Consider the following 27,524-nt stretch of genomic DNA (forward strand, 5'->3'; position numbering starts at 1 on the left):
TTCTGTTGCTCAAACCTGGTAAGAACCCACTTGATGTGGATAGCTATCAGCCTCACCAACGTTCTTTGTAAGCTGCTGGAATGTATGGTGTGTCGGCGGTTGGGTTGGGTCCATGTCAGGGAGGCTTCCGCCAGGGTTGCTCTACCACTTGTAATCTTGTGTCCCTAGAGTCTGCCATCCAAATAGCCTTTTCCAGATGCGAACACCTGGTTGCCGTCCTTCTTGATTTACGAAAAGCGTATGACACGACCTGGTGACATCATATCCTTGCCACATTATACGAGTGGGGTCTGAGGCCCACTCCTGATTTTGATCCAGAATTTACTGTTGCTTTGTACTTTCCATGTCTAAGTTGGTGCCTCCCATAGTTCCCCGTCGTATCCAGGAGAATGAGGTCCTGCAGGTTTCTGTATTTGGTATTTCTATTTTTAGTGCCCATAAATGTTCTAGCAGCAGCTGTAGGGCTGTTCGTCTCAACTTCACTGTATGCAGGTGATGTCTGCATTTCATAGTGCTCCACCAGTAGTGGTGTCGCCGAGCAGCGCCTACAGGGAGCCATTCACAAGGTGCAGTCATGAGCTCTAGCCCATGGTTTCCAGTTTTCGGTCGCAAAGTCGTTCTGTTATGCACTTCTGTTGGCGTTGTACTGTTCATCCAGAACCAGAACTTTACCTTAATGATGATCCTCTCTCTGTAGTGTAGACATATTGATTCTTAGGTCTGGTCTTCGATGCCCGATTGACTTGGCTTCCTCACCTTCGTCAGCTTATGCGGAAGTGCTGGCAGCACCTCAATACCCTCCGCTGCCTGAGCAACACTAACTGGGGTGCAGATCGCTCTACGCTGTGCCAGACGGCCCTTGCTGTGGGAGGGTGGTGCCTATGGGGAGAGCCCCTGGTTCGAGGGGGTGGTGTCAGGGCGGATATTTGGCGCATGAAGCGTATCGTGCTGGAAAAATTTGGCCATTCTCAAATGGCCATTTCTTCGAATGGTGAAGGATCATTGAATGCCCCTTCCCCACCATGGGAGGAGGGCCAGGTTTGCTATCTTGAAACACTTTCTCCACTAACTCATCTGTACTAAGATGGATGGGGATACATTCACTGCCACAAAGCCATTGTTTTTTTGTGGAAAATATAAAGGACAAGTTTGCTGTCGGTCTCCCTGTTAATAATAAGCTGCTTCTGCCACCCAATCCGCAGCTCTTTGTGCCTGTGATTATCTTGGCAATGTCCCACTGTCTATTACTCCGCACCAATATCTGAATATGGTCCAGGAAGTCATTTCATTGGGATCTCATCCTGCAAACTGGTTAGGAATTCTGGGGTAATCTGTAGTGGCGTGGTGTTCATTTTGTTCGATGTGTGCAGAAGGGTCGCAAAGACAATCGCACTGATACCGGCACCTTCATTCTGGCATTAGAGAGGATACGCACTCAGAGAAGGTCAAGGTTATGTGCTACAGATGTTATGTGAAGCGGTATGTCCCGCCACCTATGTGACCTTCAGCTGCTCGGCATTCATTTTATGGGTATGGGCTTGTCGACCTTGGGGTTACTGAGCTGTTTACTGGTAAGTGCTGCCAGTCCCCCTTCATCGTAAGCTCTAGGCACGCTTCAGTGATCACCATGTGATACGGCTGTGGAACATTGTCTCTCACGGAACTGAGGTCTTGGCTTGACTGACCGGATCGCGAGGATGGAATAAACCCCTATAAAAAGAATCAGTCTTAAGGTGGGCTGCATGCTGATGAGACGTATGGCTGTTGAAGTGGAACAGTTATTAGCAGGTGACCTCTGGGGAACCTGCTGCACCTCAGTTGTGTAAGACTTACTCAGGCACGTCCCCCTGCGGGTCCGGGGTAAGAATAGGCCCGAGGTATTCCTGCCTGTCGTAAGAGGCGACTAAAAGGAGTTTCAACCGTTTCGGCCTTCCATGTGATGGTCCCCCTTGGGGTTTGACCTCCCATTTTTCAAAATTCTACAGAAGTACGAGCCTTTTGGGGAAGGACGCCTTACGTGGTGTCTCACTGGTCCTCAGTGCACTAAGACCTTGGCACTCAGCATTGTAACGGCGTTGTAACCACACCCTCTATTCCTCAAATTGGGCCTAAACGCCTGATGGGCTGCACAAGTTACGCTCATAGTGCGTCCCCATCCGCACCTACGATCATGATGGACTTTCCATGGCACCCGAAATCCAGCACGGTAGCCAACCCGTTGTGGTGGGTCGTCATGTACCCTCTAGGTTGTAGCCCCTTGACAACACAGGGATCGTACTGCCGATACCTGAGCTGCACCCTCCCCATGTCGGCCAAGGAGTAGATGCCCGTCTCCTTGGGGCATCAGGACTCCCGGCAACGGTCATCCTGCCAGGTGGCCCTTGCTGAGGCTGGGTGGCGCCTGTGGGGAGAGCCCCTGGTTGGATTGGGTGGTATCGGGGCGGACGTTTCGCAGATGAAACGTCAACATGTATCGGGTCGCTCTGCGGCAGAGTCTTTTAAAAAGAAAGGTACTGTCTCTGGTTCTGGTTCTCCTGCCCTTTCCCCCTTGGCCACTCCCTGGGAGGAAGGACAGGCCTGCCGGCTTGGGGCGAAGTACTTCCCCCGCTATTTAGTCTGTTCTCGGACCGATGGGGGGACGTTCGCCACCTCCAAGCCCATGTTCTTCGTCCAGCACGTCGAGGACATCTTCGGGGAAATCGAGGCTCTCAGTAAAATGCATTCGGGGTCCGTTCTTATAAAGACACCTCTGCCACTCAGTCGGCGGCGCTCTAAGCGTGCGACCGACTAGGGGACATCCCAGTGTCCATTGTCCCGCATCTGGCACTGAATAGGACGCAGGGGGTTATTTTTCATCGGGACCTACTGCTGCAAACTGATGAGGAGCTCAGGGCCAACCTGGAGCGCCGAGGCGTGTATTTCGTCCGGCGAGTCCAGCGCGGCCCCAAAGACCGTCGCATCGACACCGGGGCCTTTATCCTCGCCTTCGAAGGGGACGTTCTCCCGGAGAAGGTAAAGGTAATGTGCTACCGGTGCGAGTGCGACCTTACGTCCCGCCTCCTATGCGCTGCTTTCGGTGTTTGCGCTTTGGGCACATGTCGTCACGGTGTGAGGCTGAGCCCCTTTGTGGCGATTGCGGATGTCCTCTTAGTGAGGAACATACATGCACCCCACCACCTCGGTGTGTCAGTTGTCCTGGCATCCACTCGCCTAGATCTTTAGACTGCCCCGCATATCAGAAGGAGAAGAAGATTCAAGAATTAAAAACTTTGGATCGTGTCTCTTATCCTGAGGCCAGGAAGAAGTATGACCGCCTCCATCCCGTGACGTTGACAACTTCATTTGCCTCAGTCGTGTGCACTCCTTCCACAGTACCCTCACCCCTCTCCTGTCCCCCCTCCACCTCCTCACCCCATCCAGGGTCTATGCCTCCGCCTCCCAAATCCCTCCCTTCCAAATCCTCCTCCCTCGCGGCCCCTGCCCCCCTCTGCCCTGGGGGTATTCGATCTAATCGGGAGGAATTACAACTGCTCCTCCGCCTGCACTGTCCGCTCGTCCTTGGTCTCCAGGAAACCAAGTTGCACCCAACTGACCGTATTGCTTTTACCCACTATACCTCGGAGCAGTCTGACCTCCCCCCTGTGGACGGTATTCCAGCTCATGGTGCGGTCATGTTGCTCGTTCAGGACGATGGCTATTACCATCCCCTCCCATTGACCACCCCAATCCAAGCAATAGCTGTCCATATTACTCTTTCTGCCTTTACTTTTTCTGTTTGTACCATCTACACTCCATCGTCATCCGCAGTTAGTCGGGCTGACATGATGTGCCTGATTGTTCAGCTTCCTCCGCCGTTTTTATTGTTTGGCGACTTCAATGCCCATCATCCCCTTTGGGGCTCTCCTGCATCCTCTCAGAGAGGCTCCCTCTTGGCGGATGTCTTCAACCATCTCAATCTTGTCTGCCTCAATACTGGCGCCCCGACTTTCCTCTTGGACTCTACTCATACGTACTCCCACTTGGACCTCTCGATCTGTTCTACCACTCTTGCCTGTCGGTTCGAGTGGTATGTCCTTTCTGACACCTATTCGAGCTACCACTTCCCCTGTGTCGTTCATCTCCTGCACCACACCCCATCCCCACGTCCTTCGAGCTGGAACATACCGAAAGCTGACTGGGGACTTAACTCCTCCCTGGCGACCTTTCCGGACCACGATTTTCTCAGTTGTGACAGTCAGGTCGAATACCTCACGGCTGTTATCATCAATGCTGCCGAACGTTCCATTCCTCGTACTGCCTCTTCTTCACGTCACGTTTCCAACCCCTGGTGGAATGAGGCTTGTCGAGACGCTATCCATGCTCGACGACGTGCTTTACGCACCTTTCGCCGCCATCCTATGTTGGCAAATTGTATTGGATACAAACGACTCCGAGCGCAATGCCGTAGAGTCATCAAAGACAGCAAAAAAGCTTGTTGGACCTCTTTCACCAGCTCCTTTAACAGTTTTACTCCCTCTTTCGTCGTCTGGGGTGGCCTGCACCGGCTGTCGGGCATTAAGGCCCACTCCTCGGTACCTGGCCTGACTTCAGGTGATGAGGTCCTTGTTGATCCTGTGGATATCTCCAACGCCTTCGGCCGCTTTTTCGCGGAGGTTTCAAGCTCCGCCCATTACCACCCTACCTTCCTTCCACTCGCTGAATCCGGAAAATTATAATGCCCCCTTTACTATGCGGGAACTCGAACGTGCACTTGCACGGTCCCAGTCCTCTGGTCCGGGGCCAGATGCCATTCACGTTCAGATGCTGGCACACCTTTCTCCGGCAGGCAAAAAGCTTCCTTCTTCGTACCTACAATCGCGTCTGGACCGAAGGTCAAGTCCCCATGCATTGGCGTGACGCCGTTGTTGATCCTATACCCAAACCCGGGAAGGATAGACACCTTCCTTCTAGTTACCGCCCCATTTCTCTTACAAGCTGTGTCTGTAAGGTGATGGAGCGCATGGTTAACGCTTAGTTCGTTTGGATTCTTGAATCTCGACGGCTACTTACCGATGTTCAATGCGGATTTCTTCTCCGCTGCTCCGCTGTTGACCACCTTGTGACCTTGTCGACATTCATCATGAACAACTTTTTGTGAAAGCGCCAAACGGTCGCCATGTTCTTCGATTTGGAGAAGGCTTATGATACCTGTTGGAGAAGAGGTATCCTCCGCACTATGCACAGGTGGGGTCTACGCGGTCGCCTGCCCCTTTTTATTGATTCCTTTTTAACAGATCGACAGTTTAGGATACGTGTGGGTTCCTTATTGTCCGACGTCTTCCTCCAGGAGAACGGAGTGCCTCAGGGCTCCGTCTTGAGCGTAGCCCTTTTTGCCATAGCGATCAATCCAATTATGGATTGCATTCCACCTAATGTCTCAGGCTCTCTTTTTGTCGATGACTTCGCGATCTACTGCAGTGCCCACAGAACATGCCTCCTGGAGTGCTACCTTCAGCGTTGTCTAGACAGCCTATACTCATGGAGTGTGGCAAATGGCTTCCGGTTCTCTGAAGAGGACGGTTTGCATCAACTTTTGGCGATATAAAGCGTTCCTTCCGCCATCCTTACATCTCGGTCCCGTTGTTCTCCCATTCGTGGAAACAACTAAGTTTCTAGGGCTCACACTGGACAGGAAACTTTGTTGGTCTCCGCACGTCTCTTATTTGGCTGCCCATTGTAAACGTTCCCTTAATGTCCTCAGAGTTCTTAGTGGTTCATCTTGGGGAGCAGATCGCACTGTCCTGCTTCGCTTGTATCGGTCCATAGTCCGATCAAAGCTGGATTATGGGAGCCTCGTCTACTCATCTGCTCGGCCATTCCTCTTACGCCGTCTCAACTCCATCCACCATAGGGGTTACGTCTTGTGACAGGAGCTTTCTACACTAGTCCCGCCGAGAGTCTTTATGCTGAAGCTGCCGAATTACCATTGACCTACCGGCATGACATACTGCTTTGTCGGTATGCCTGCCGGCTGTTGTCAATGCCCGACCACCCCTCTTATCAGTCCTTCTTCCCTAGCTGCTAGTGGGACCAAAATGTATCCTCCAAAATCTTTGTCTCCTCCTCCCACCGGAAAGAGTGGGCCACTGGATGGTACTAACTCCCAGTCTAATAAGAGGGCTCGTGTAGTCAGTCCCCTTGAATCCGGCACTTATTCAAAAGTACAGTCTCTAGTAAAAGAATACATGCTGGTCCTCAGAATGTTTCTCATAGTGAAATGAAGGAAGGGTAGTTTTCAGAAGGTTTTGTCCTTCTATTTACAAAAAGATTTGGAGGGAATCTGTGGCCCCTTAAAATGGTTAAAGTGCTTGTGCAATGGGACCCTGCTAATGGAAACTTCAAATTCCCAGCAAGCAGCTAACCTCAAAACTGATAAATACCTTGGGAATATGCAATAGACACTGAAGTGCATTATAGCAAAGGTGTTGTCACATGCAGGGATCTAGTCAACATTCCCATGGAGGAATTGCAATGTGAGTGGGCTCTGGAAGGTATAGTTGATGTGAAACATATCATGAAGAGAGGGTTGATTGCAATCTTATCAAATTTGACTCCTTCATCCTGACCTTCAGTGGCACAAAACTTCCTTTGCATGTTAAGGCTGGCTTCCTTTGCCTTAACGTGAGGCTTTTTCCCAACCCCAATGTGCTGTTTTAAATGCTGGCATTTTGGGCATGCCACCTTAAGATGAAAAGGCGAAGCAACTGCTTGAGGCCGCTCATCAGAGAGTTGGTTGCTCGTCTCCAGCCAAATGTATCAATTCCTCTAGAGACCACCCTGTTTGGAGTAGGGACTGGAATCTTTTTAGAGGAACACAAGTACAGGAAATAAAAATGGTGAGGCCGAAAAGATCTAAAAGTCCATGCAGCCTCCCACATTTGCTACATCTTTTGTGTCAATGGTTCAAAAGCCTACTACAAAAGCAGATGCCTCCATGCAGACGAAGGTGACAAGTGTTGGCACTAACACCTACATGTCAGTGTGTGAGAGCTGGAGGAGGCATAGGTATTTTCGTCAGGATTGACTACCATTCCATGCGTCTCAAGACTTTACAAGCTGTTCGTTGATCCATGCACGTGCGTCATTCATTGACAGTAAGTTACCTTTACTTTCCCCCACATGATGCACTTGATGAAGAGGCCCTCACCAACCTTATTATACAGCTCTCCCACCCCTTCATCCTCTGTGGTGATTTTAATTCCCACAGTGTGCTTTGGAGCTCTGCAACTACCTGCTCCAGGGATAGAGCAATTGAGAGGCTTCTCTTGTCATCCTGTGTGTACTTGCTAAATGCGAGACATTGCACTGACTTCTGCACAGTGACTGGGTCATTCCCTGCCATTGATCTCTTGCTTTGCTCTCCAGCTCTTGCCCACAGTGCTCAATGGGAATTGGTTGATGACTTGTGCGGAAGTGATCACTTCCCGATCTGGATTCACTTGCCAGATGGCGTGGACCTTGAAAGGAAACTGCCTCGACGGGTGCTCAGTAGAGCCCACTGGTCTCCTTACCGCCAGTTGGCCCAGTTCTAACCCTGTGCGAATGTCGAGGCATCAGTGGATCATTTTACCAAAATGGTCCACCACACTGCCACAGCATCCAGTCCACGGGCCAACAGGAGAGCCTATCTGTTCCTTGGTGGAGTGCCGAATGCCGCTCTGCAATCAGGACCAGATGTGCGGCTCTGCGTAGGTTCCAGTGTCTGCCAACTGCAGATAATCTTCCAGCCTTCCAGGTGCTGAGGGCAAAGTGTCGCCGAATTATTAGAGAGCAGGAAGAGGTCGTGGCAACAGTTCCTGAGCACCATTATTGTTCCACCAAAAGTTCCATTGTGTGGGAGACAATCCGGCGAATATCTGGGAGAGGAGATAGATGTCCCATGGCTGCTGTTATGAATAATGGCACTCTCCAAATGGATCCATGAGACATTGCCCAGACTATGGTGGTGCATTTTGCTGCAGTTACTGCAAGAGCCAATCAGGATCCAGGTTTCCAGTGCCACAGAGTGGTTGCTGAGAGGTGAAGTTTGGCCTTCCAGCCCATCTCTAAGTTTACAATTGCCCATTCTCCATGTGGGAGCTGGATTCTGCATTGTCTGTGGCTCATGACACCTCCCCTGGTCATCAGAGAATCCATTACAATATGCTGCAGCACCTCACAAGGCGGAACAGATATCTTCCTTGCACTTTTTAATGCCAGTTGGGCATCTGTTCACTTTCCTGACTCATGGTGTGAGGCAGTTTTAATTCCTCTTTTAAAACCTGCAGAAGACTGCACATGCCCAAGTAGTTACCATAGTGTTTCCCTCAATAGTTTTATGGGGAAGACCTAGGAGCAGGTGGTCAACCACAGCCTTGTCTGGATCTTAGTGTCGGAAACCCCTTCGTCGCTTTCAGTGTGGGTTCAGGTGGTTTTGCTCCACCTTTGATTACCTCGCCCTCCTGGAGGCGGCTATACAACAAGCTTTTACACTAGCATCACCTTCTCGATGTATTTTTTGACATTGAGAAGGCCTATGATACTACTTAGAGGTGCTCATCCTGGAGCACTTCATGAATGGATTTTCTGTGGTTGTCTTCCCCTTTTTATTCAGTACTTCCTTTTACTACAATATTTTAGATACAGAGTTGGTGACATCCTGTCTGATCACTTTGAGCAGGAGAACGGTGTCCCTCAGGGTAGTGTTTTAACTGTGACTGTCTTTGCCATGGTTATTACTAGCATTATGTCCATAGTGAAAAGTCCTGTCCAGTGTTATTTTTTTGTGGATGACTACTGTGTTTTGCTCTTCTTCAAGCCTCACAACAATGTGTCAATTGCAACTCACTCTTTAGACATTTGGATGAATGGTGCAGAAGCGTGGTTTTGAGTTTTCCATCGAGAAGTCCATGTGTGTTCTTTTTCACCGTTCTCATTCAATTTTAATCTTTCCTGGGTTGAGGATGAGGGACGCTGTCCTTACTTTTAAAGACACAGTGAGGTTTTTGGGCCTCGTATTTGACTCCTAAGCTTTCATGGTTACCACATCTTAGGGACATTAGCCACAGTACACAGGGAGCAGGCAGGACTTATCTGATCCAGTTCAACAGGGCATTTATGGGTGCATAGTGTATGGGTCTGCAAGACCTTATTTAAAGATGTTGGATGTGTTACACCATGAAGGCATTTGGTTGGCCACTGGGGCATTCAAAACAAGCTCCATACCAAGCCTCTGTGCAGAGGTTGGTGAACCGCCACTTCATGTGAGGTGACAGCTACTTCGTGTGCCAGGCATATGTCCACACCTGCATACCATACCATTGCTCAGCTTCCACTGACATGGCTTTTTCATAATTGGCAACGAGCAATGAGTCCTATGGGATTTGCGCACAGGATTGACTTTTTGAGATGGATATGGCTGGTCTTGATGTTTCGCGTCAAGGTTGAAGCAGATTTCCGCCTTGGCTCCTCCAGAGATCCAGACTTATTTTAGATTTTACTAATTTTAAGAAAGATAGTACGCCAGATTTTACGTTCCAGTCTATTTTTTACATTTTAGATGTGCATCACAGTTTCACAGTCTTGTACACTGATAGCTCCAAACAAGGGAATTCCCTTTGCTGTTATGTAGTGTTCCCTGATCATGTCACAAGGATTCACCTGCTTGACGAATATACTGTTTTCGCAGTGGAGCTTCACATGATCTCGAAGGCACTGGAGGAGTTGCATTGTATTCAGGGCAGTCTGTTACTCATTTGCTCAGATTCCCTTAGTGCCTTAAAATCGTTACATCTCTACCCAGCTGAGGAGTTGGTCCAGCTGATATATGACCAAGTATACTTGCTCTAATGGTGGGGTATGCAGGTGCCATTCTGCTGGGTGCCAGGTCATGTTGGAATATGAGGCAATGAACAGGCTGATCGGGCTGCCAAGGAGGCCTGCAGAGAGCAGGCTGTGGCACAGCCCTGTTCCCTTGCAGGCTGTTGTTTCTGCACTCCACAGGGAGTGCATTCAGTTGTGGGAGAAAGAGTGGTTGGTGGTGACAGCCCGTAGGTTGCTGTTGGTGAAGTCAACTCTGCTGTGGCATTCCTCCTGCCAGTTGCTCGGGCGGGATGAAGTGGCTCTCACGTGTCTTCAGATTGGGCACTGTCCTCTCATTCATAGCATTCTATTACGGCAGGAGGATCACACGTTTTATGATGCTTGTGGTGTGCACATCTCTGCCACATTTTAACGGAGTGTGTTTTATACTGTGATGCAAGTGCAGAAACAAAAATTGATGAGGATCTGCTCTCTATTTTAGCTGATGAGACCAGTGTATCTGGGGTTTTAAAGTTTCATGATGTGTCTGGAATCTGACCTAAACTTTTAGGCTGGAGGTTTTAGTGTGTTGCAGAGTGGCTGGCTCCTCCCTTTTTTCCTTGCAGTCAGCCAGGCACATGTTGTTTCAGCTACTTCTACAACTTTCTTGCTGTGCCGTTTGTTTTGCTACTGACGCAATGCTTCGTCCCATGCTTCGGTGTGAGTATGCACATAGTTTTCCAACCTTAATTACCTGTGCTTTATGTTCTGTTTTATCTTCTTGATCTGGGTGTTTTCCTGACACCTGTCTCAATCTGTTTTTGCACGGTTGCTGAAGACCTTACCGTCGTGTGCCCATACAAACCTCTCCATCCATCCACCTATGTGATGCTTTTGGTATTGGGTTTTGGGCATGTCTTCCCGCTACATGGCAGACCCTCTGTGTGGTGACTGTAGACACCCACTCCATGGGGGAAGCCCTTGTGTTCTGTCACCTGTGCGCGTCAATTGTGCTGACTGCCGCTCCGCTCACTCGCCAGATTTCCCAGCTTACAAGAGAGAAAAGAAGATCAAAGAATACAAGTCCCTGGATTGCCTGTCTTATGCTGAGGCTCGCCAAAAGTAAGAGACACTCCATCCAGTGTCACTATCTTCAACTTTTGCCTCTGTTACTTCGTTTCTTCCTCCTACCTCTTCCTTACCCGAGCCCCATTCCCCTCTCCCCTCCCTCTACCCCCCCTCCTCACCATCCCCTGCAGTTCCCATGACCTCCCATCTGGGAGCCTCTCCCCCTTCTTTGGCTTCTCAGGAGGGCTCTTAAGCCTATCCACTCCTGTGCCGGTGAGTCCTTCGTCATTTGTAGTGACTCCTTAAGCAGCCTACAAGCTCTCTACCAGTGCTTCCCTCAGACATACTTTGGTAATGACTATCCAGGAGTCTGTATGTGCCCTTGGGAACAGTGGAGATTCAGTGACCTTTCTTTGGACCCCAGGACATGGCTGGATACTGGGCAATGAACTTGCCGACAGCCTGGCCAAACAGGCTTTTGGTAAACCAACTCCGGAGATTGGCCTGCCCGAGACTGATCTTCGATCGGTTTTCCACCATAAAGTTTTAGCAATCTGGGATTCTGAATGGTGCGCCCTCAGTACACTGAATAAACTTTGTTATTAAGGAGACAACGTACATGTGGCGGTCATCCATGCCAGCCACTTGCAGGTACTGCCGGGTCTGCATCGGACATACTTGGCTAGCACGTGGTCACCGCCTCTGTCGCGAAGTCCCACCTAGATGTTACTGTGGCTCCCGTATGACCGTTGTCCACCTCTTATTGGACTGCCCAATTTTAGCTGCTCTGTGGTGGACTTCCAACCTTCTCAGCAACATACCTACAGTGTTGGGTGACAATGTCTCAACAGATTTAATTTTATGTTTTGTGAGGGGTTTTTTATTGTACAATCAGAGAGTGGGCATCGGGCCATCCTTCCAGGCCTGCAACCTCCCTCCATTTTACCTCTTTGTCACTCTTTCTTTGCATTTTGTTTGCCTTGGTGTTCGTCTTTTCCGTATGTGTGTTCATCTTGCCTTGTTGTTTAGGTGGGAGATTTTAGTGTGTTGCAGAGTGGCTGGCTCATCCTTTTTTACTCTTGTGATTAGCCAGTCCAGCCCATCTTCTCTATGATTTTAATACCTTCCTCTGCTTTTTCTTTCACTATACATTTTCCCCGGTTCGTTCACTTCCTTTGCTTTTTCTTTTGGTGTGGTTCCCTTCTAGTTTTACGCCGTTTTACTTTCCCAAACTCCTTTTGGGAATTGTTTTACCTTAAGACTTGTTTGCATGAGGAAAACGGGCCTGATGACTTTGTAGTTTGGTCCCTTTATATCCTACACCAACTGACCAAACAATGTAAATTGTGGTGCCAAGCAGCAAAGTGCAGTGATGGTGACTGAGTAACAGTTCTGCTGGCTAAGTGTCAGGAAAAAGTATAGTGTGAAAGGTGCTGAGAGAGAGAGAGAGAGAAAAAAAAAAAAAAAAAAAAAGCATTCCTTCCGCGGATGCAACGCACGAAGTGTGGCTATCTGAAAGTGTGACCTCACTATTCAATTGAGGAGCAAACAGAGCTGTATAGACAATCATTAGCTTTGGTGTCTTCCAGAAAGGGGAGAGGGAATGGAGCTCTGGTAAGGAAGAGGTAGGAGGAAGAAACAAAGTAACAGAGGCAAAAGTTGAAGATAGTGACACTGGATGGAGTGTATCATACTTTTGGCGAGCCTCAGCATAAGACAGGCAATCCAGGGATGCATTTCAAAGGATGTCAGAGGCCAAATGCAAAATCATTGGTGCACAGCTGCCTCGTTGTGCATGCATGGGAGCAGGCAGTCAACCGTTCAATCTACTTATAAAAATTGAACCATGTGCAATGCTGGTGCACTAGCTGCTTAGTTTAAACTATTCCCCAGTGTCTATGTAAAAGACACACAACTTTTGCTGCAAGGCTGCAGGAATAGATTCTCTTGAAAAATGCTGTTGTGTTGCCCATGGTATTTTCATACTAATACATCTGAATGGCAGTACTTGAGCAATTGTGGTTATTGAACTATTCAGTTGTTTGTGAGATCTGCCAATAAACAATGGGAAACATTTGAAGAGCCTGTGAATCACTGCTCAGTTTGAAGACAAGAAGTTTCTGATGCATCTAATTCACCATCATTGCCCGTGGATAAGTGAGGCAGTCTGTTTTTGCATGCTGTGCTGTAGGACACTAAAGTATTTCGTAATGGTAATTCGAAAGAAATAATGACCAACATTGTAGCTTCTGTGGGGTATTATCAGGAACATATTTAGCCTGATGGAAAGGGCATTTAATGGCTTATAAGTATCAAGAAAAAAATTTGTGGCATGCAGATATTGATGAAATTTAATGATACTGTATATGGAGACTAACACTTCCTTTTCCAGCTGACTTGTTGACTTGGTTGTTGTTAAACATTTTTGACACACATGCTGTGGGGCATTCATAGTTTACAGCCTTGTGAGGTAAGACTGCCACGATGCCATGTTACAATGAATTGACTGAAAGCACTACTGGCTTGTGCAGATCGCGATGAATAAAACGTGGTTGACTAATCATGCATTTTTCAACCTTTGAAGTAGTGGGCTGCCATTCCCCAGTCCGTTGGAAAGGAACATTTTTACACCAGAGGCAGAACACAGAAGCAGTAATTCACACTGTGTTTCGAATGAATTTAACATAATCAGTTTTCCAAGAACTAGCTGTAGTTAGTGTAAATTTTCATGAGGAAATAATTCCCAGGTGGCAGCAGTGTGTGTGTCTGTCTGTCTGTGTGTCTGTCTGTCTCTCTCTCTGTGTGTGTGTGTGTGTGTGTGTGTGTGTGTGTGTGTGTGTGTGTGTGTGTGTTTGTTTGTTTGTTTTTCATTGACATGTCCTAAATATTCAGTTTCTGTGTTGAAGAACAAATGCATCTGTTGATTGCAACTGAGACCACATTGATTAAAATTAAAAAAAAAAGATTCTGTATTTTTGGAATTCTGTTCTGAAGCTTATCCCAACACAGTGGCGTTCAAATAATTTGAACAGTACAGATCTTTCAGTTTAATTTGTTTTGGAAAAACATTGAAACCATGCAGTAGCAGATGGACTTCTGAAGGGAAGGTGCTGGTACTGATAAGGCAGTGTGTGTATTAACAATAAAGTTTCTCATATCCTCATCCAGGGGAAGTTGAGGCATCTGTGAAATCAATTTTGGGAAAGAATCATTGTGCTGCTAGTCGATCCAAAAGGTCCTTGGTATATAGTGGCAGAAAGGAATCAATAACTGAGCACTAACTGTTGCTTTAAAGCCTGCACACCATGGTATTTTCCCATTCAGTTTGCTGGTGGTAAGCAGAAGAGATGCCCACTGGCTTGCAGAAATGGGTTTAAAGACACAGATTCATTTCCAATTTTTATATTTGATGACTGCAATTTCAAATATTGAAAATTATTCCTGAAATTACACTTGACTGTAATAGCAATAGGTGCATTACCTGAAGGGGCATATAAACATTTGTGCCAGACCATGACTTGAACCCTGATTTTTCGCTTATTGCTAGTAGTCACCTTACCACTTCAAATATCAGAGCACACTCATCAGAATAGGTAGTACATCTACACTTATTTACAGTTAAGTTGAATTTCAGGAATATATGTTTGTAGTTGGTAGAGGTCAGAAGTAGCTTCACTGCAAATTGCATGAGGTACTGGAAGTGAATGGTAAAACTTTGTAGTATGATCTTTGAACATAATGTGTGCTTCAAAATTATTTGTGTCAGTGTGCCATCAAACAACTGTCCATATTTTTTCACATAGTTACTGAATGAATGCTGGCATGGTAACATAGAAATTATGTTGAACATCCAAACCAAACAAATGAAATGCATCCTTGCCAAAAATAATGCAACTAGAGAATGATGAGACGGTCATGAATGTCACAACATAGGTGACATTGAGTAGCAGACACACAATGGAACAGTCAGCCAAAATAATGAAGGTTTTAAACAGTCTTTCTTTAGAAATAGAAAATGCACATTAACATTGCCGAGACCCAACTGTGACTGTGACCCGGGTGTCTGGTCATTCAGAACTAGGTTTTCTGTGATTTCTGTAAATTGCTCCAGGCAAGTACCAGAAAGGAACAGCTGAGTTCCTTCCCCATTGTTGAAACCCTCACCCACAAGGTCTCATGTCTCTTTTGTAAGTATGTGGTTGGCTACATGCAGCTCCAGACCTTGCTGTGCTACTTCCCTTCCCGTGCTGCAAATCTGCCCTCCTATTCTTTTTCCCTCTCTGCCTTCCTGTTGGATAATCTTCTTGATGCTGATTGTGCTTGGATCTGGTTTGTGATACTACAGATTCTTTTCCTTCCCTTCCAGCATCCTACAACTTTTCATTCTTAACTATTGGTATTGGTCCCTGTCTTGCGTTTTACCTGCTACTCCTCCCCCAAATTTTTACGGAAGTGTGGGTTGTGTAGTAGTAGTTTACCCAGTGTTGTATATTCCGCCTTCTTTGTCTTTCCTCTATGTACCCTTCCTATCTTGGAAAGGTATTATGCCCAAAACCCAAAATGGTAGCCATTCCGCTGGTGGCCACGTCAAATTCATGCACGGTGGTAGCTCCCGGACCGTGCAGGGCTTGCACTTTGGTTCATGAGCTGGAAACTCCTCATGCAAGCCATGGAGTATTTATCCATCGTGGCTGGGGAATGGTTACTCCGGGACCAGTTTAGTGGCCAAGTAACTGTTGCTGTGGCTGAGTGGTGCACATGGAGGTGAGCCTGTTTGGAGTAAGAGGTACTATCGCAGAAGATTTGCACATTAAGCGAATTACATTCATCTGCTGATGGGCACAAGGCCTCAGCAGTCTCTTCAGATGGAAAAGAATATGAAAGTGCAGAGAGACATGACCCCACATTGTTACCTGCATCTATGTGATTACTCTGCAATTCACAATAAAGTGCCTGGCAGAGGGTTCAATGAACACCTTCAAGCTGTCTCCCTACCCTTCCAATCTCGAACGCCGAGCGGGAAAAACGAGCACTTTAATTTTTCTGTGCGAGCCCTGATTTCTCTTATTTTATCGTGATCCGTTCTCCCTATGTAGGTGGGTGTCAATGTTTTCGCAATCGGAGGAGAAAACTGGTGATTGAAATTTCATGAGAAGTTCCCGTCGCAACAAAAAGTGGCTTTGTTTTAATGATTGCCACTCCAATTCACATGTCATGTCTGTGGCACTATCTCCCCTAAATCGCGATAATAAAAACGAGCTGCCCTTCTTTGTACTTTCTAGATGTCATCTGTCAGTCCCATCTGATGTGGATCCCACACGTCACAGCAATACTTGAGAATAGGGTGGACAAGCGTGGTGTAAGCAGTTTATTTAGTAGACCTGTTGCACCTTCTAAGTGTTCTGCCACTGAATCAGTCTTTGGTTGGCTCTACCCACAACATTATCTATGTGATAGTTCCAATTTAGGGTATTTGTAATTGTAATCCCTAAGTATTTGGTTGAATTCGCAGCCTTCAGATTTGTGTGTCATATCACATAATTGAAATTTAGCAGATTTCTTTTAGTACTCATGTGAATAATTTTGCACTTTCCTTTATTCATGGTCAATTGCCACTTTTCGCACCATACAGATATTTTATCTAAATCATTTTGCAATTGGATTTGGTCATCTGATGAATTTACAAGACGGTAAATGATAGCATCATCTGCAAACCATCTATGAGGGGCATTTGAAAAGTCCATGCAAAAATAAAAAAAACTTATGTGTTTGGGGTAAACCTTCTTTTATTTTTCGACATAGTCTCCTTTCAGACTTAGACACTTCGTCTCAACGCTGTTCTAATTTGTTGATCCCTTCCGAATAATAGGAATTGCCCAAGTCTGCAAAATAGCTATTAGTTGCTGCAATCACCTCCTCTTTTGAATAAAATCTTTGTTCCACTAGCCATTTCTTCAAATTGGGGAACAAATAGTAGTCAGAGGGAGCAAAGTCTGGAGAATAGGGAGGATGTGAAAAGTTGGAATCCTATTTTCATTAATTTTGTGACCACAACTGCTGAGGTGTGTGCTGGTGCATTGTCATGATGGAAAGAGACTTTTTTGCAGTACAATCACTGGTGTACACCTGCCCCTGCTTCCCCCCCCCCCCCCCCCTCCAATTCCAGCTCAGTTTTCAAACAGTCAAATAACGATGCATAATATGCACCTGTAATAGTTTCACCTTTTTCCAGATAGTGGATGAGGATTATCCCTTGCTAATCCCAAAAGACAGTCGCCATAACCTTTCCAGCTGAAGGACTGGTCTTCACCGTTTTTGATGCAGATTCTCCCTTGGTAATCCATTTTAGATTGTTGTTTGGTCTCAGGATTATAGTAATGTATCCATGTTACATCCACAGTGATGAAATGACACTTAAATTCCTGCAGATTCTTCCTGAACAGTTGCAAACCATCCTTGTAACACTTCACATGATTCCGTTTTTGGTCAAGCGTGAGCAATCGTGGAACCCATCTTGCAGATAGCTTTCTCATGTCCAAATGTTTATGCAAAATATTATGTATCTGTTCATTTGAGTTGCCCACAGCACTAGCAGTCTCATGCACCTTCATTCTTCTGTCATCCATCACTGTATCATGCCGTCTCTAATGACCTCGTTGTCGACGGGACGTTAAACACTAACCACCACCACCACTGTATCATGTATTTTATCAATGATTTCTGGAGTCAAAACCTCGACAGGGTGTCCAGAACGTTCAGCATCACTTGTGTCCATATGGCCACTCTGAAAATTTTGAAACGACTTATAAACTTTTCTAATCGAAGGTGCAGAGTCACCGTAATGTTTATCAAGCTTCTCTTTAGTCTCCTGAGGCGTTTTGCCTTTCATAGAGTAATGTTTAATCGCAGCATGAAATTATTCTTTGTCCATTTTTTTGACAATCACTCAACTTCCTTGATTCACACGAATGCCAAACACAAAGAAATAGACCAATATGGCTGAAACTTTGTGTGCGTTCTTCCCAAAGATGCTACTAACTAAACATGACCTCGATACGTGCTAGTGGTGCCATCTCTCGGACTTTGCACGGACTTTTCAAACGCCCCTCCTAAGACGGCTACTGAGATTATCTCCTATGTCGTCAATATAGATCAGGAACAATAGAGGGCCTATAACACTTCGGAACACCGGATATTATTTCTGTTTTACTTGATGACTTCCCGTCTGTTACTAAGAACTGTGACCTTTCTGCCAGGAAATCATGAATCCAGTTGCACAACTGAGGCAATATTCCATAGGCACGCAGTTCGGTTAGAAGACATTTGTAAGGAATGGTGTCGAAAGCTTTCTGGAAATCTAGAAATACGGAATCAATGACATCCCCTGTCATTAGCACTAATTACTTCACGAGTATAAAGAGCTAGTTGTGTTTCGCAAGAATGATATTTTTCTGAATCCGTGCTGACTACGTGCCAACAAATCGTTTTCTTTGAGGTACTTCTTAGTGTCTGAATACAGTATATATTCCAAAACCCTACTGCAAATCGACGTTAGTGATATGGGCCTGTAATTCAACATATTACATACATTAATTCTTGTTCTGTAGATCATGAATAAGACATTTTGTGATGTGGAACGTGTCACTTTAAAATGTGTTTTCTTTACACAAAATATTCATGCTTCAGATCTAATTCATGTAGGAGTAGTTGTCATTCAGAAATTATTTTAATTTGCTTGTAAATATTGGTTGGCTATCTGTCAGACTTTTAATACTATTTGGAAAATGACCAGATTTTTCAGTGGCAGTATAATTCACCTCTTTCTGTGCCAGAGTGAGATTTAATCCAGAATAGTGAATATCATCCTTTCTTCTAGTGTTGTAGCTATGCACTTCACTGTTATTTTTGAATTGGGATGGTTTATTAATGACAAATTTCATAAGTGAATATATGTATTGCGAAGGTACTGTGAATATATCCCCGGTTCCTTAAATAAATGTCTGCAAGGAGATCTTGGGTGGGCTCCAGCTATTATTTTGATTACACGCTTTTCGGCAATGAATACTTTCTCTCTTAAAGACGAATTGCCCCAAAATATGCCATATGAAAGCAGTGAATGAAAATAGACACAGTAGGCTAATTTACTGATATGTTTATCACAAAAATTTGCAATAACACTAATAGCATAACTAGCTGAACTTACCAGATTCAGCAGATCATTGATGTATTTCTTCCAGTTCAATTTCTCATAAATGCACACACCCAGAAATTTTGAGTATTCTGCCTTAGCAACAGACTTCCGTTCATAGTCTATATTTATTAATGGTGTTATGTCATTTACTGTACAGAATTAAAACTGTGTTTTCTGAAAATTGAGTCCATTTGCAGAGAACCACTTAATAATTTTTGGAAAGACTTTATTTGCAATTTCCTCTGCTAATTCTTGCTTCTTGAGTGTAATTACTATACTTGCATCATCAGCAAAAAGAACTAGCTATGCATCTTCATGAACATATTGGTAAGTTGTTAATATATATTAAGAACAGTAAGGGACCCCCTTTTTGGATGTTGTGTGACTTGAGCAATTTTGCAGTCTTTAGGTATGGATCTTTCTGTGAGCGAGTGGCTGTATATAATTGTGAATATGGAGCTATTGTATCAGCATACTCTGAGAGGAACCTGACTGTTATACAATCTGGACCAGAAGTCTTGCTTTTATTAAGTGATTTAAGCCGCTTTGCGACACCAAGGCTATCTATTTCTGTTTCTCATCTTGGCAGTTGTTCTTGATGGGAATTCAGCAACATTTACTTTGTCTTCTTTGGTGAAGGAGTTTTGGAAAATCGTGTTTAATAACTGCTTTAGTGGCACTGTCATCAATGACTTCCCCGTTGTTATCGTGCAGTGAAGGTATTGTTGTCTCTTGCCACTGGTGTGCTTTGTGTGACCAGAATCTCTTACGGGTTTTTTTTGCCAGATTTCGAGACAGTGTTTCGTTGTGAAAAATTATTGAAAGCATCTCGCTTTGAAGTACGTGCTATATTTAGACTTTGCAAAAATTTGCCAGTCTTGGGATTTTGCGTTCTTTCAAATTTTACATGTTTCTTCGCTGTTTCTGCAACTGCGATCCGACCCGTTTTGTGTACCATGGGGGATCAGTACCATCACTTCATACAAGTTATGCAAAGAGTGAAGGTAACTCACCATATATAGTTATGTAGCATACTGAAAAGGCACATAAGACTGGAAACATAGCTGAGCTTTTGAATAGTGTTGTCCTCAAAACTTCAGCTGTGTTTTCAGTATTGTGCTAATGCTGACCACTCAGTGCCCCAACTGTATGGTAATAGTTACCTTTATGTCTTGCATTATTTTTTCTTCTATTACAGAGCTAGTGAAATAATGTAGTTAAATTAGTATAAGAATATTTAGGAAACACTGTAGTTAACAAAAAATTATGGAGATGTCGGGGAGGTGTCAGGATTGTAGCCAGATCAGTGATCAATGTGGAATTGTCAAATTTCAGTTATGTGCCTCCAGTCATGTTATATGGTTTGGCTGCAGATACATATAGTTACTTAAAACCAAACACTATGCTCATATTAATCCAAATTCAGATTTTGCTTTGTGGACACATGTGGAGATTAGACTGAAACGATGAGAGTAAAGTCTGCATATTAGTGTTAGACTAGAATCAGCTTTTTAACTAGGATACTCCAAAGGCTCTGCAGCCTTAATTTCTGAATATTACATTTTCCTGTTTAGTTGTTTTCCTCTCCTGTGAAATAACAATTTTGCTTGCTTTCAATCTTTTTAATAATAACTGTTTGATTTTTCCAGAGTTTGGTGTTCACCTCACTGAATTTATTGTGGAAAAGAACCTTAATATAGCTATAAGGCAGCTTTCTTCGGTATTGCTCAAACAATATGTTGAAGAACATTGGTGTCATTTGTCAGAAAAATTTCGTTGTCCAGAAACTCCAGAGAAAGCAAAAGCTGTTATTAGACATGCACTTCCTGAAGGCCTTAAGGAGCCTTGCAGCAAGGTAAGATAATTTGCTAGTGAAACTTTCCTGCCATCATTACGAAACTGGGTTAGATAAATTTCATATCTGAAGTGTAAAAATTTTTCACCCCCTTCATTGATGTCCCTACAGTTTCCTATATTCTGTGCACAATGTGCTAAAATAAAAAAGCCCCACACAATGTTCTTTAAATTATGCTTACTGAAAGAGTGCTTATGGATATTTCCAGGTTCATGGTGCTGTTGCATATGCTGTTGCTGCCATAGCACAGTGGGACTGGCCAGAGAAGTGGCCGGAACTTTTTGAGTTGCTCATAAGTTATTTGTCAGGAGATGATTGGGCAGTACATGGCGCTATGAAAGTGCTAAATGAATTTGCAAATGACCTGTCAGATAGCCAATTACCCCAAATTGCTCCTATAATGTTGTCTGAAATGTACCGCATTTTTTCAGATGAACAGGTTTGTAGTTTTTAGAGTTTGGTAGCCAGTGTGTACTTTAAATCAAATTCTAACTGATGTTTTACCTTTCAGAGGTACAACACTAGAACCAGGTCAAGAGCAGTTCGCATATTTTCAAACTGCACATACATGATATGTGCCACATCAGAATATCATAAAGGATTGTCAAAATCACTTTTACAGCCTGTACTACCACTCTATATCAACAAATTCACAGAAACCCTCCAGACTGACTATGGGCCTTTTGTAGATCCCGGACTGAAAGCAGATGTGATTAAAGGTATACCTAAATTAAATGTTAAAGTTTCCAAATTTACGATGCTGGTAAATGTTCCTTTTCTAACAATAGTAACAATATTCTGAGAAGGAAAGTTGCTGCTCACCCGCAACAAAGATTTTCACGCTTAAAGCTTTTGGCCAATGGCCGTTGCCAACAATACTCTCACGCACACACACACACACACACACACACACACACACACACACACACACACACAAAACTGAAACCAATGTGGTTTCAGTTGCCTGAGACTGCAGGTGTGTGTGTGTGTGTGTGTGTGTGTGTGTGTGTGTGTGTGTGTGTGGTTTTTTTACAAAAGCCATTGGCCAAAAGCTTTAAGTGTGAAAATCTATTTGTTGTGCCCATCTGCGACTCAGCATCTCTGCCATATGGTGAGTAGAAACTTTCCTTCTCAGAATATTGGTACAGTCCATCCATGATTTTCCAACATTCTGTGGCTTCTGGCAAGTTGTTAAAAATCTGTGTTCCTGAACGATGGACACTTTCCTGGGCCAAAGTGACTAAAGCTTTTTGAAGATTTTTCTTATTTCTAGTATTGAGTCCATGAACTCAGCTGTTGGTTTGAGAAAAGCCAAATTTTTAATGGCAAGTTTCATTGAGGAAAAATATATTGGAAAGCAGTAGTATCCCTTGTTCCTTTAACAGGCCTCCACAGCACATTCTTTGGTTCACACCATAAATAGTTTGCACTTAATGTTATTTGGTTCTGGGAACTTCAGCTTGGAGAGTTACCCCATAAAATGATCCTGTATCTCATTGTGGAATGAGAAGCAAAGTATGCTAGTTTTATTTTTGTCACCTGTGTCTGAAAACATCTGCTTTGCAAATAGGCAAACAAAGGGAATACCATGAAGGTACTGTTAATCATGACATTCCTCCCTTCTAAATTTGCACGACTGGTAGATGTGGTGTTGGACTTGTCTTCAAAGTCACACACACACACACACACACACACACACACACACACACACACACACCTGTGTTGTGTTGTTTTTTGGCACAATTAAAATACTTAACTCCAGTTTCAGGAAACATAACTTGGATTACACAGGATACCCAGTCCAATAATTTTAAATCTTGTTCAGTTTATAATAGGTTCATGATGATTCACTGAAGTGAATGTGGGGATGCTATTTGTAAGATTTTGTACATGTTTCTTTTCTTTCCTGTGACTGCATACATTCATACAGGGTGTTCAGAAATTCGAATTACAAAACTTCTAGGACTTGTGGAAAGGAATGAGTACATAATACTTTGAATCGGAACCCATGTCTGGAAACTTGTTTCCATTCTACAACAGTTTAAATTCAGATGTGTAATGTGTCCACATCTGCAGAGGCAAAAAAAAAGTCAGAGTTGTTTATTTGTTCTGATATGCAGTAGAATAGACAGGAAGACGTATACATCAGACAGTCATGTCGTCCTATGGAAAATTTAATTTAAGACTCCTATAGCAGACAGGAAGATCTGCTGGTATGAGTTCTGGCTACTACACTAGAAATTGAAGAGAGACCAGATGGGGTGGAGTGTGTGTTCCAGAACATGCTTCACAGGTACGATATCTGTAACAGTGTTGGAGGTAACTACATGAAGCTGTGGTTGTAATGCATCAGTACTGTTCTGTGTGTACAGAATGCTGGTTCCTTGTTTTGGAATAATGTAAACACGTAATGTATAAGTGTAAATACAAACAAATGTGAGAACAGATGTTTTGTTAAGTTCCATTTTGAATTGTTACCTAATTTTTGTATTGTGACACGTCTTAACAAAATTCCGCAAGCAGAAGTGGAAGAGTTAAACATCTGAATTGAAACAGTCGTAGAACAGAAACTAAGTTTCTGAACATAGATTCATATTCAAAATATTATGTGCTCACTCCCCTCTAAAAGTCTTAGAAGTTTGTTCCAAACAACCTGTATAAGTTTTCAAGGTTCTTCGCGGTCGTGTTCTCGCTTTCCGAGCAAGGGGTCCCGGGTTCAATTCCCGACGGGGCCAGGGATTTTCACCTGCCTCGAGATGACTGGGTGTTTGTGTTGTCCTCATCATTTCATCCTCATTCATCAAGGTGATGAGATTGGGCTGAGCAAAGGCTGGGAATTTGTACGGGTGCTGATAACCGTGCAGTTCATCATCATCATCATCATCATCATCATACAGGTTCTTGAAGTATAGTTCTATCAGGTGCATTTCTCATTAACTTGTGTGAAATGGTGTATATATGCCTGTTAAATTTAATTCCTATGAATATTAATTTGAAATAAATGGGTTCAGGGTTTTATAAGCAAAACTTTCTTTCCAGCAATTACCTTCCTTGTGCAGCATCTGCCTAAGCAGATGGCTCCTTGTATGCCACAGATTCTTCCTCCCATATGGCAGACACTCATTCAGGCTGCTGATGTGTATAAAAGCGATTACGTCACCTGTTCGGATTTCAAGGAAGAACCAGTTGACTCTGATGGTTTGTGACTTTTATACGCTATTCAGCATAGTTCACTTAATGTAAGAGATCTGATAAGTTACTGTTTCATAAATAAGACATTTTGAAGATAATGTAATATAAAATGCTGGTGGTGGTATTGGTTAATGCTTTGATCACTATTTGACTTAATTATTTAAATATAATAAATTTTGTAATTGCAGGAGAATGCATAGGATTTGATGCAGTTATATTTTCCACATTTGAGCTAATTGATATGCTCACTGATATTTCGATGTTCACTGACACTGTAAAGGCAGCTCTTGCAGATTTAATTTACTATTTGATACTCTTTACACAAATAACTGATGAGCAGGTAAGAATAGCTGTAATATTTGTAACAGTGCAGTATGTTTCCATTTTATAAGTTGTATAATTCTGTAAATAAAAATAATCAAAAACCTTAAATAAACTACAGATAATTGGATTTAGATGTGGTGTGTGAAACCACTTTTATCTTAGTGGTTTGGAAGTAATATTGTTTGTTCAGACTTCATATTTTCTGCAGCTTCAGTGGTGAATACAAAAAAAACGCATGTTAATGAATCCATTTTAATGAATTTTTCTGTTGACCCCAATGACATTAACATAAGAACAATATTATGAAAATCTTGTTTTAATGTATGCCGGTTTAAGAAAAAAATTTGTTTTCGAGGAATAAGAATAAAGTTAGAAACAGCAACCCACCAATGACTAAATTCCTAACATGTTTTGAGTGTTTGAAGTTCTTCCTTTGATTTCTGAATGAGTTGCATTAAGTTGTTGTTTGAGAAAATGTTGACAAAGTGCTGATTTTCACTTGTTTAAAGAAGTGTTTAATTCTATACTGTAAAATTGTGTGTGGTTATGAGCAGTAAAAGGAGAAAGTTAAATTTTCAGTAGAAACTGAAAATTGTAGAAACCAGTTGGAACTTTCAACTCTGATGTCAGAAGTAGGATTGTGTCTAAAGTTCCCATACTGTAACCTCTGAACACAATTAAGGTGGAACTGAGGTAGTGAACATAGAAAGTACTGAACATTGTAGACTATTTTGTCACAGCGAATGAGAGATAAGGGCCCAGAAAAGTTTTCAATGCTGATGAAACTAGGGGTTTTTATAATGTACTTCCCTTGAAAAGTATTCTATTCAGGGGAGGAAATATTGTGGGCACAAAAAAGCAACAAATGACGACCCTTTTGCCTCTGTGTGGCAGTGAAAAGTTGCTGTTATTAATGCTGGAAAAAATTTAAGCCCCTAGGGTCTTTTAAAAATATTAAAAAATCACTGTGCACCTAAGATTTCTTAATAGCAACATCTGGATTACTGCTGGAATTTTTTTGAAGTTTCTTAGGAACTGATCCAGCGATGGGTGCAGCAGGAAGACACACCATTCTGATTGACAGATGCCCTGCATTGTAAGTTATCAGCAGTCTTCAGGACTGTCGTAGCTGTTTCTTCCTGATAACTGCGCAATTCACATGCAGTTTGTACATCTGTTTATAATCAATCATGTGAAAGCCAATTACTGAGTGACTGCTGTGCAAAGATCAGTTTCATTCCTCAAAAGGACAGATGTAATAAGAACGAGCATTTTACATGTGATGTATATGTTTGGTGTGGTCTGGAATGCTGTAACCTGACTGACTGTGCTGGAATGATTTACAAATGCTGTCAGTCAGTTGTGTAGAACAGCGATGGGAAAGAATTCTGCACATGTGGGAAGCGCTTTCCCTCCTGACTGCACACTGCCCCCACAACCACATGAAGGTGTGAAAGTGGAAAGAGGGGAAACTGCGAACATGCCACATTAGATGGCAAGGCAGTCGCCCAGGGAACTTTGAGCAGTGTACATCTGGCATGGTTTCATATTATACTACAGTAGAAAATCTGAAACTCTGTAAAACTCATTATGAAGAGCAATAATATATAGTTGCTGACTGTTGGTATTAGAGAATATGCTTACAAAAATAAAAAATAAAGCTGAGTTGAAACTGCATTACTCCAACAATATTGTGCACACCAAATTGTTCACTGTACGCGGCTGAAGATTGTACCAAATTTAGGCAACCATCATAGGATAAGAAAAAAGTTCCTGACTATTTTATTGTGTGTTGCATACTTATATTACAAATAAACCTCAAAAATGCAAGGAGGATCATGTACGTAACTTTTACTCCTTAAAAGGTTATAGCCCATATTCTATAATTTCCCTGCATTTTACGTTTTTTCAAAGACACTTGCAAAATGTGAAAGGAGGGTAACACAGTTTTTGGGTTGCCGAAGACAAGATTTATACCTGGCATGTACTGGTGGCCCACAGGTAGGCGCAGTCGGTTTTGCCTCATTTAGGTTGCCATGTAGTCATGTCATATGAAGGTTTGTATTCGGAAAGGAAAAAAGAAAACTTTCACACACATGCTAATGGAAAGGTTAATATCACGTGTGCAGCCTCATTATGGAAAGGCAGAAGCCTTTCTAGAGGGTAGCTTTTTAGAACTCGTGGACAGTTTTAACATAGAAGGTTTTGTAAATAAAAATTACATTGCAGATCGATCAGTTAAATTTGCAAATGCAAAGGGACAGTAACAAAATGTAACAGCAAATGGTGTAGAACCCGGATCAAAAACAACTTCCCCTCCCCTAGGCATTGCGAACTCTGGTTTGCAGAGCTGTGGGCTGGCCAGTGCTGACAGACCTCTTCTACCATAAGCTCTGGGTATACTTCAGGGACTATCATTAGGTTCAACAGTGGAATGTTCCGTTCTTCGGATAATTGGGCTGTTGGCTTCACTGCCTAGACCATGAGGAAGGTATACACCTATCTAAAAAGCACCTCAGTCTAAATGTGTGGTTTGTGATGGAGTGGGTGGCTGTTGAGGTAAAACAATCTCTAGTACACAAACTCTGGTAGTATCCACATCCACCCAACAGAGTTCAGATAGTCAGTCTGCCTGAGAAGTTTCAAAATTATAGTAATTGGCACCAGTCTGCCATAATACTGTCAGTTGTCAAGAGAAGAGGGAGTCTTTGGAAACATCTACCCTGTATATGGCCAAAATAGGTTGGAGGGTATTACTGGATCCTTAAAAAGTATTAAACAACTTTGTAATGGAACATTGGTAGTTGAAAGAGCCATGTAAGTGGCAAAACTTCTATGATCCAAGAATTACACGATTACTCTGTAGTAACCAAAATGCCTAACATCTTTAATTTCAGCATAGGTTTAATTTACTTGCTCCAATATAATGGAAATACACCCTGAATAATTGTGTGAAGAATGGAAAACGTGGGTGTCATGGAAGTGCAAAAATTTGAGGAAAGTAAATAGTGCATAGAAAAGAACTGCAAATGTCATTTTGACCTTCAACGCTTGAATTACCCAAACATGTTCTTG

General features: G+C 43.5%; 1 protein-coding gene across 2 annotated transcripts in view; it reads left to right on the top strand.

Moving 5' to 3' along the window:
- The window catches only part of LOC126248353 (importin-9), a 160,215-nt gene that overhangs the window by 24,078 nt on the left and 108,613 nt on the right, over positions 1 to 27,524 (top strand). For both annotated transcript variants that reach the window (XM_049949267.1, XM_049949266.1), the window contains exons 3-7: positions 20,728 to 20,933; positions 21,142 to 21,372; positions 21,445 to 21,652; positions 23,973 to 24,131; positions 24,314 to 24,465. In XM_049949267.1, coding sequence (XP_049805224.1) covers positions 20,728 to 20,933; positions 21,142 to 21,372; positions 21,445 to 21,652; positions 23,973 to 24,131; positions 24,314 to 24,465 — 956 coding nt within the window. The remainder of the gene's footprint in view (positions 1 to 20,727; positions 20,934 to 21,141; positions 21,373 to 21,444; positions 21,653 to 23,972; positions 24,132 to 24,313; positions 24,466 to 27,524) is intronic.

The sequence above is a fragment of the Schistocerca nitens genome, chromosome 3 (assembly GCF_023898315.1).
Source record: "Schistocerca nitens isolate TAMUIC-IGC-003100 chromosome 3, iqSchNite1.1, whole genome shotgun sequence".
Taxonomy (NCBI): Eukaryota; Metazoa; Arthropoda; class Insecta; order Orthoptera; family Acrididae; genus Schistocerca; species Schistocerca nitens.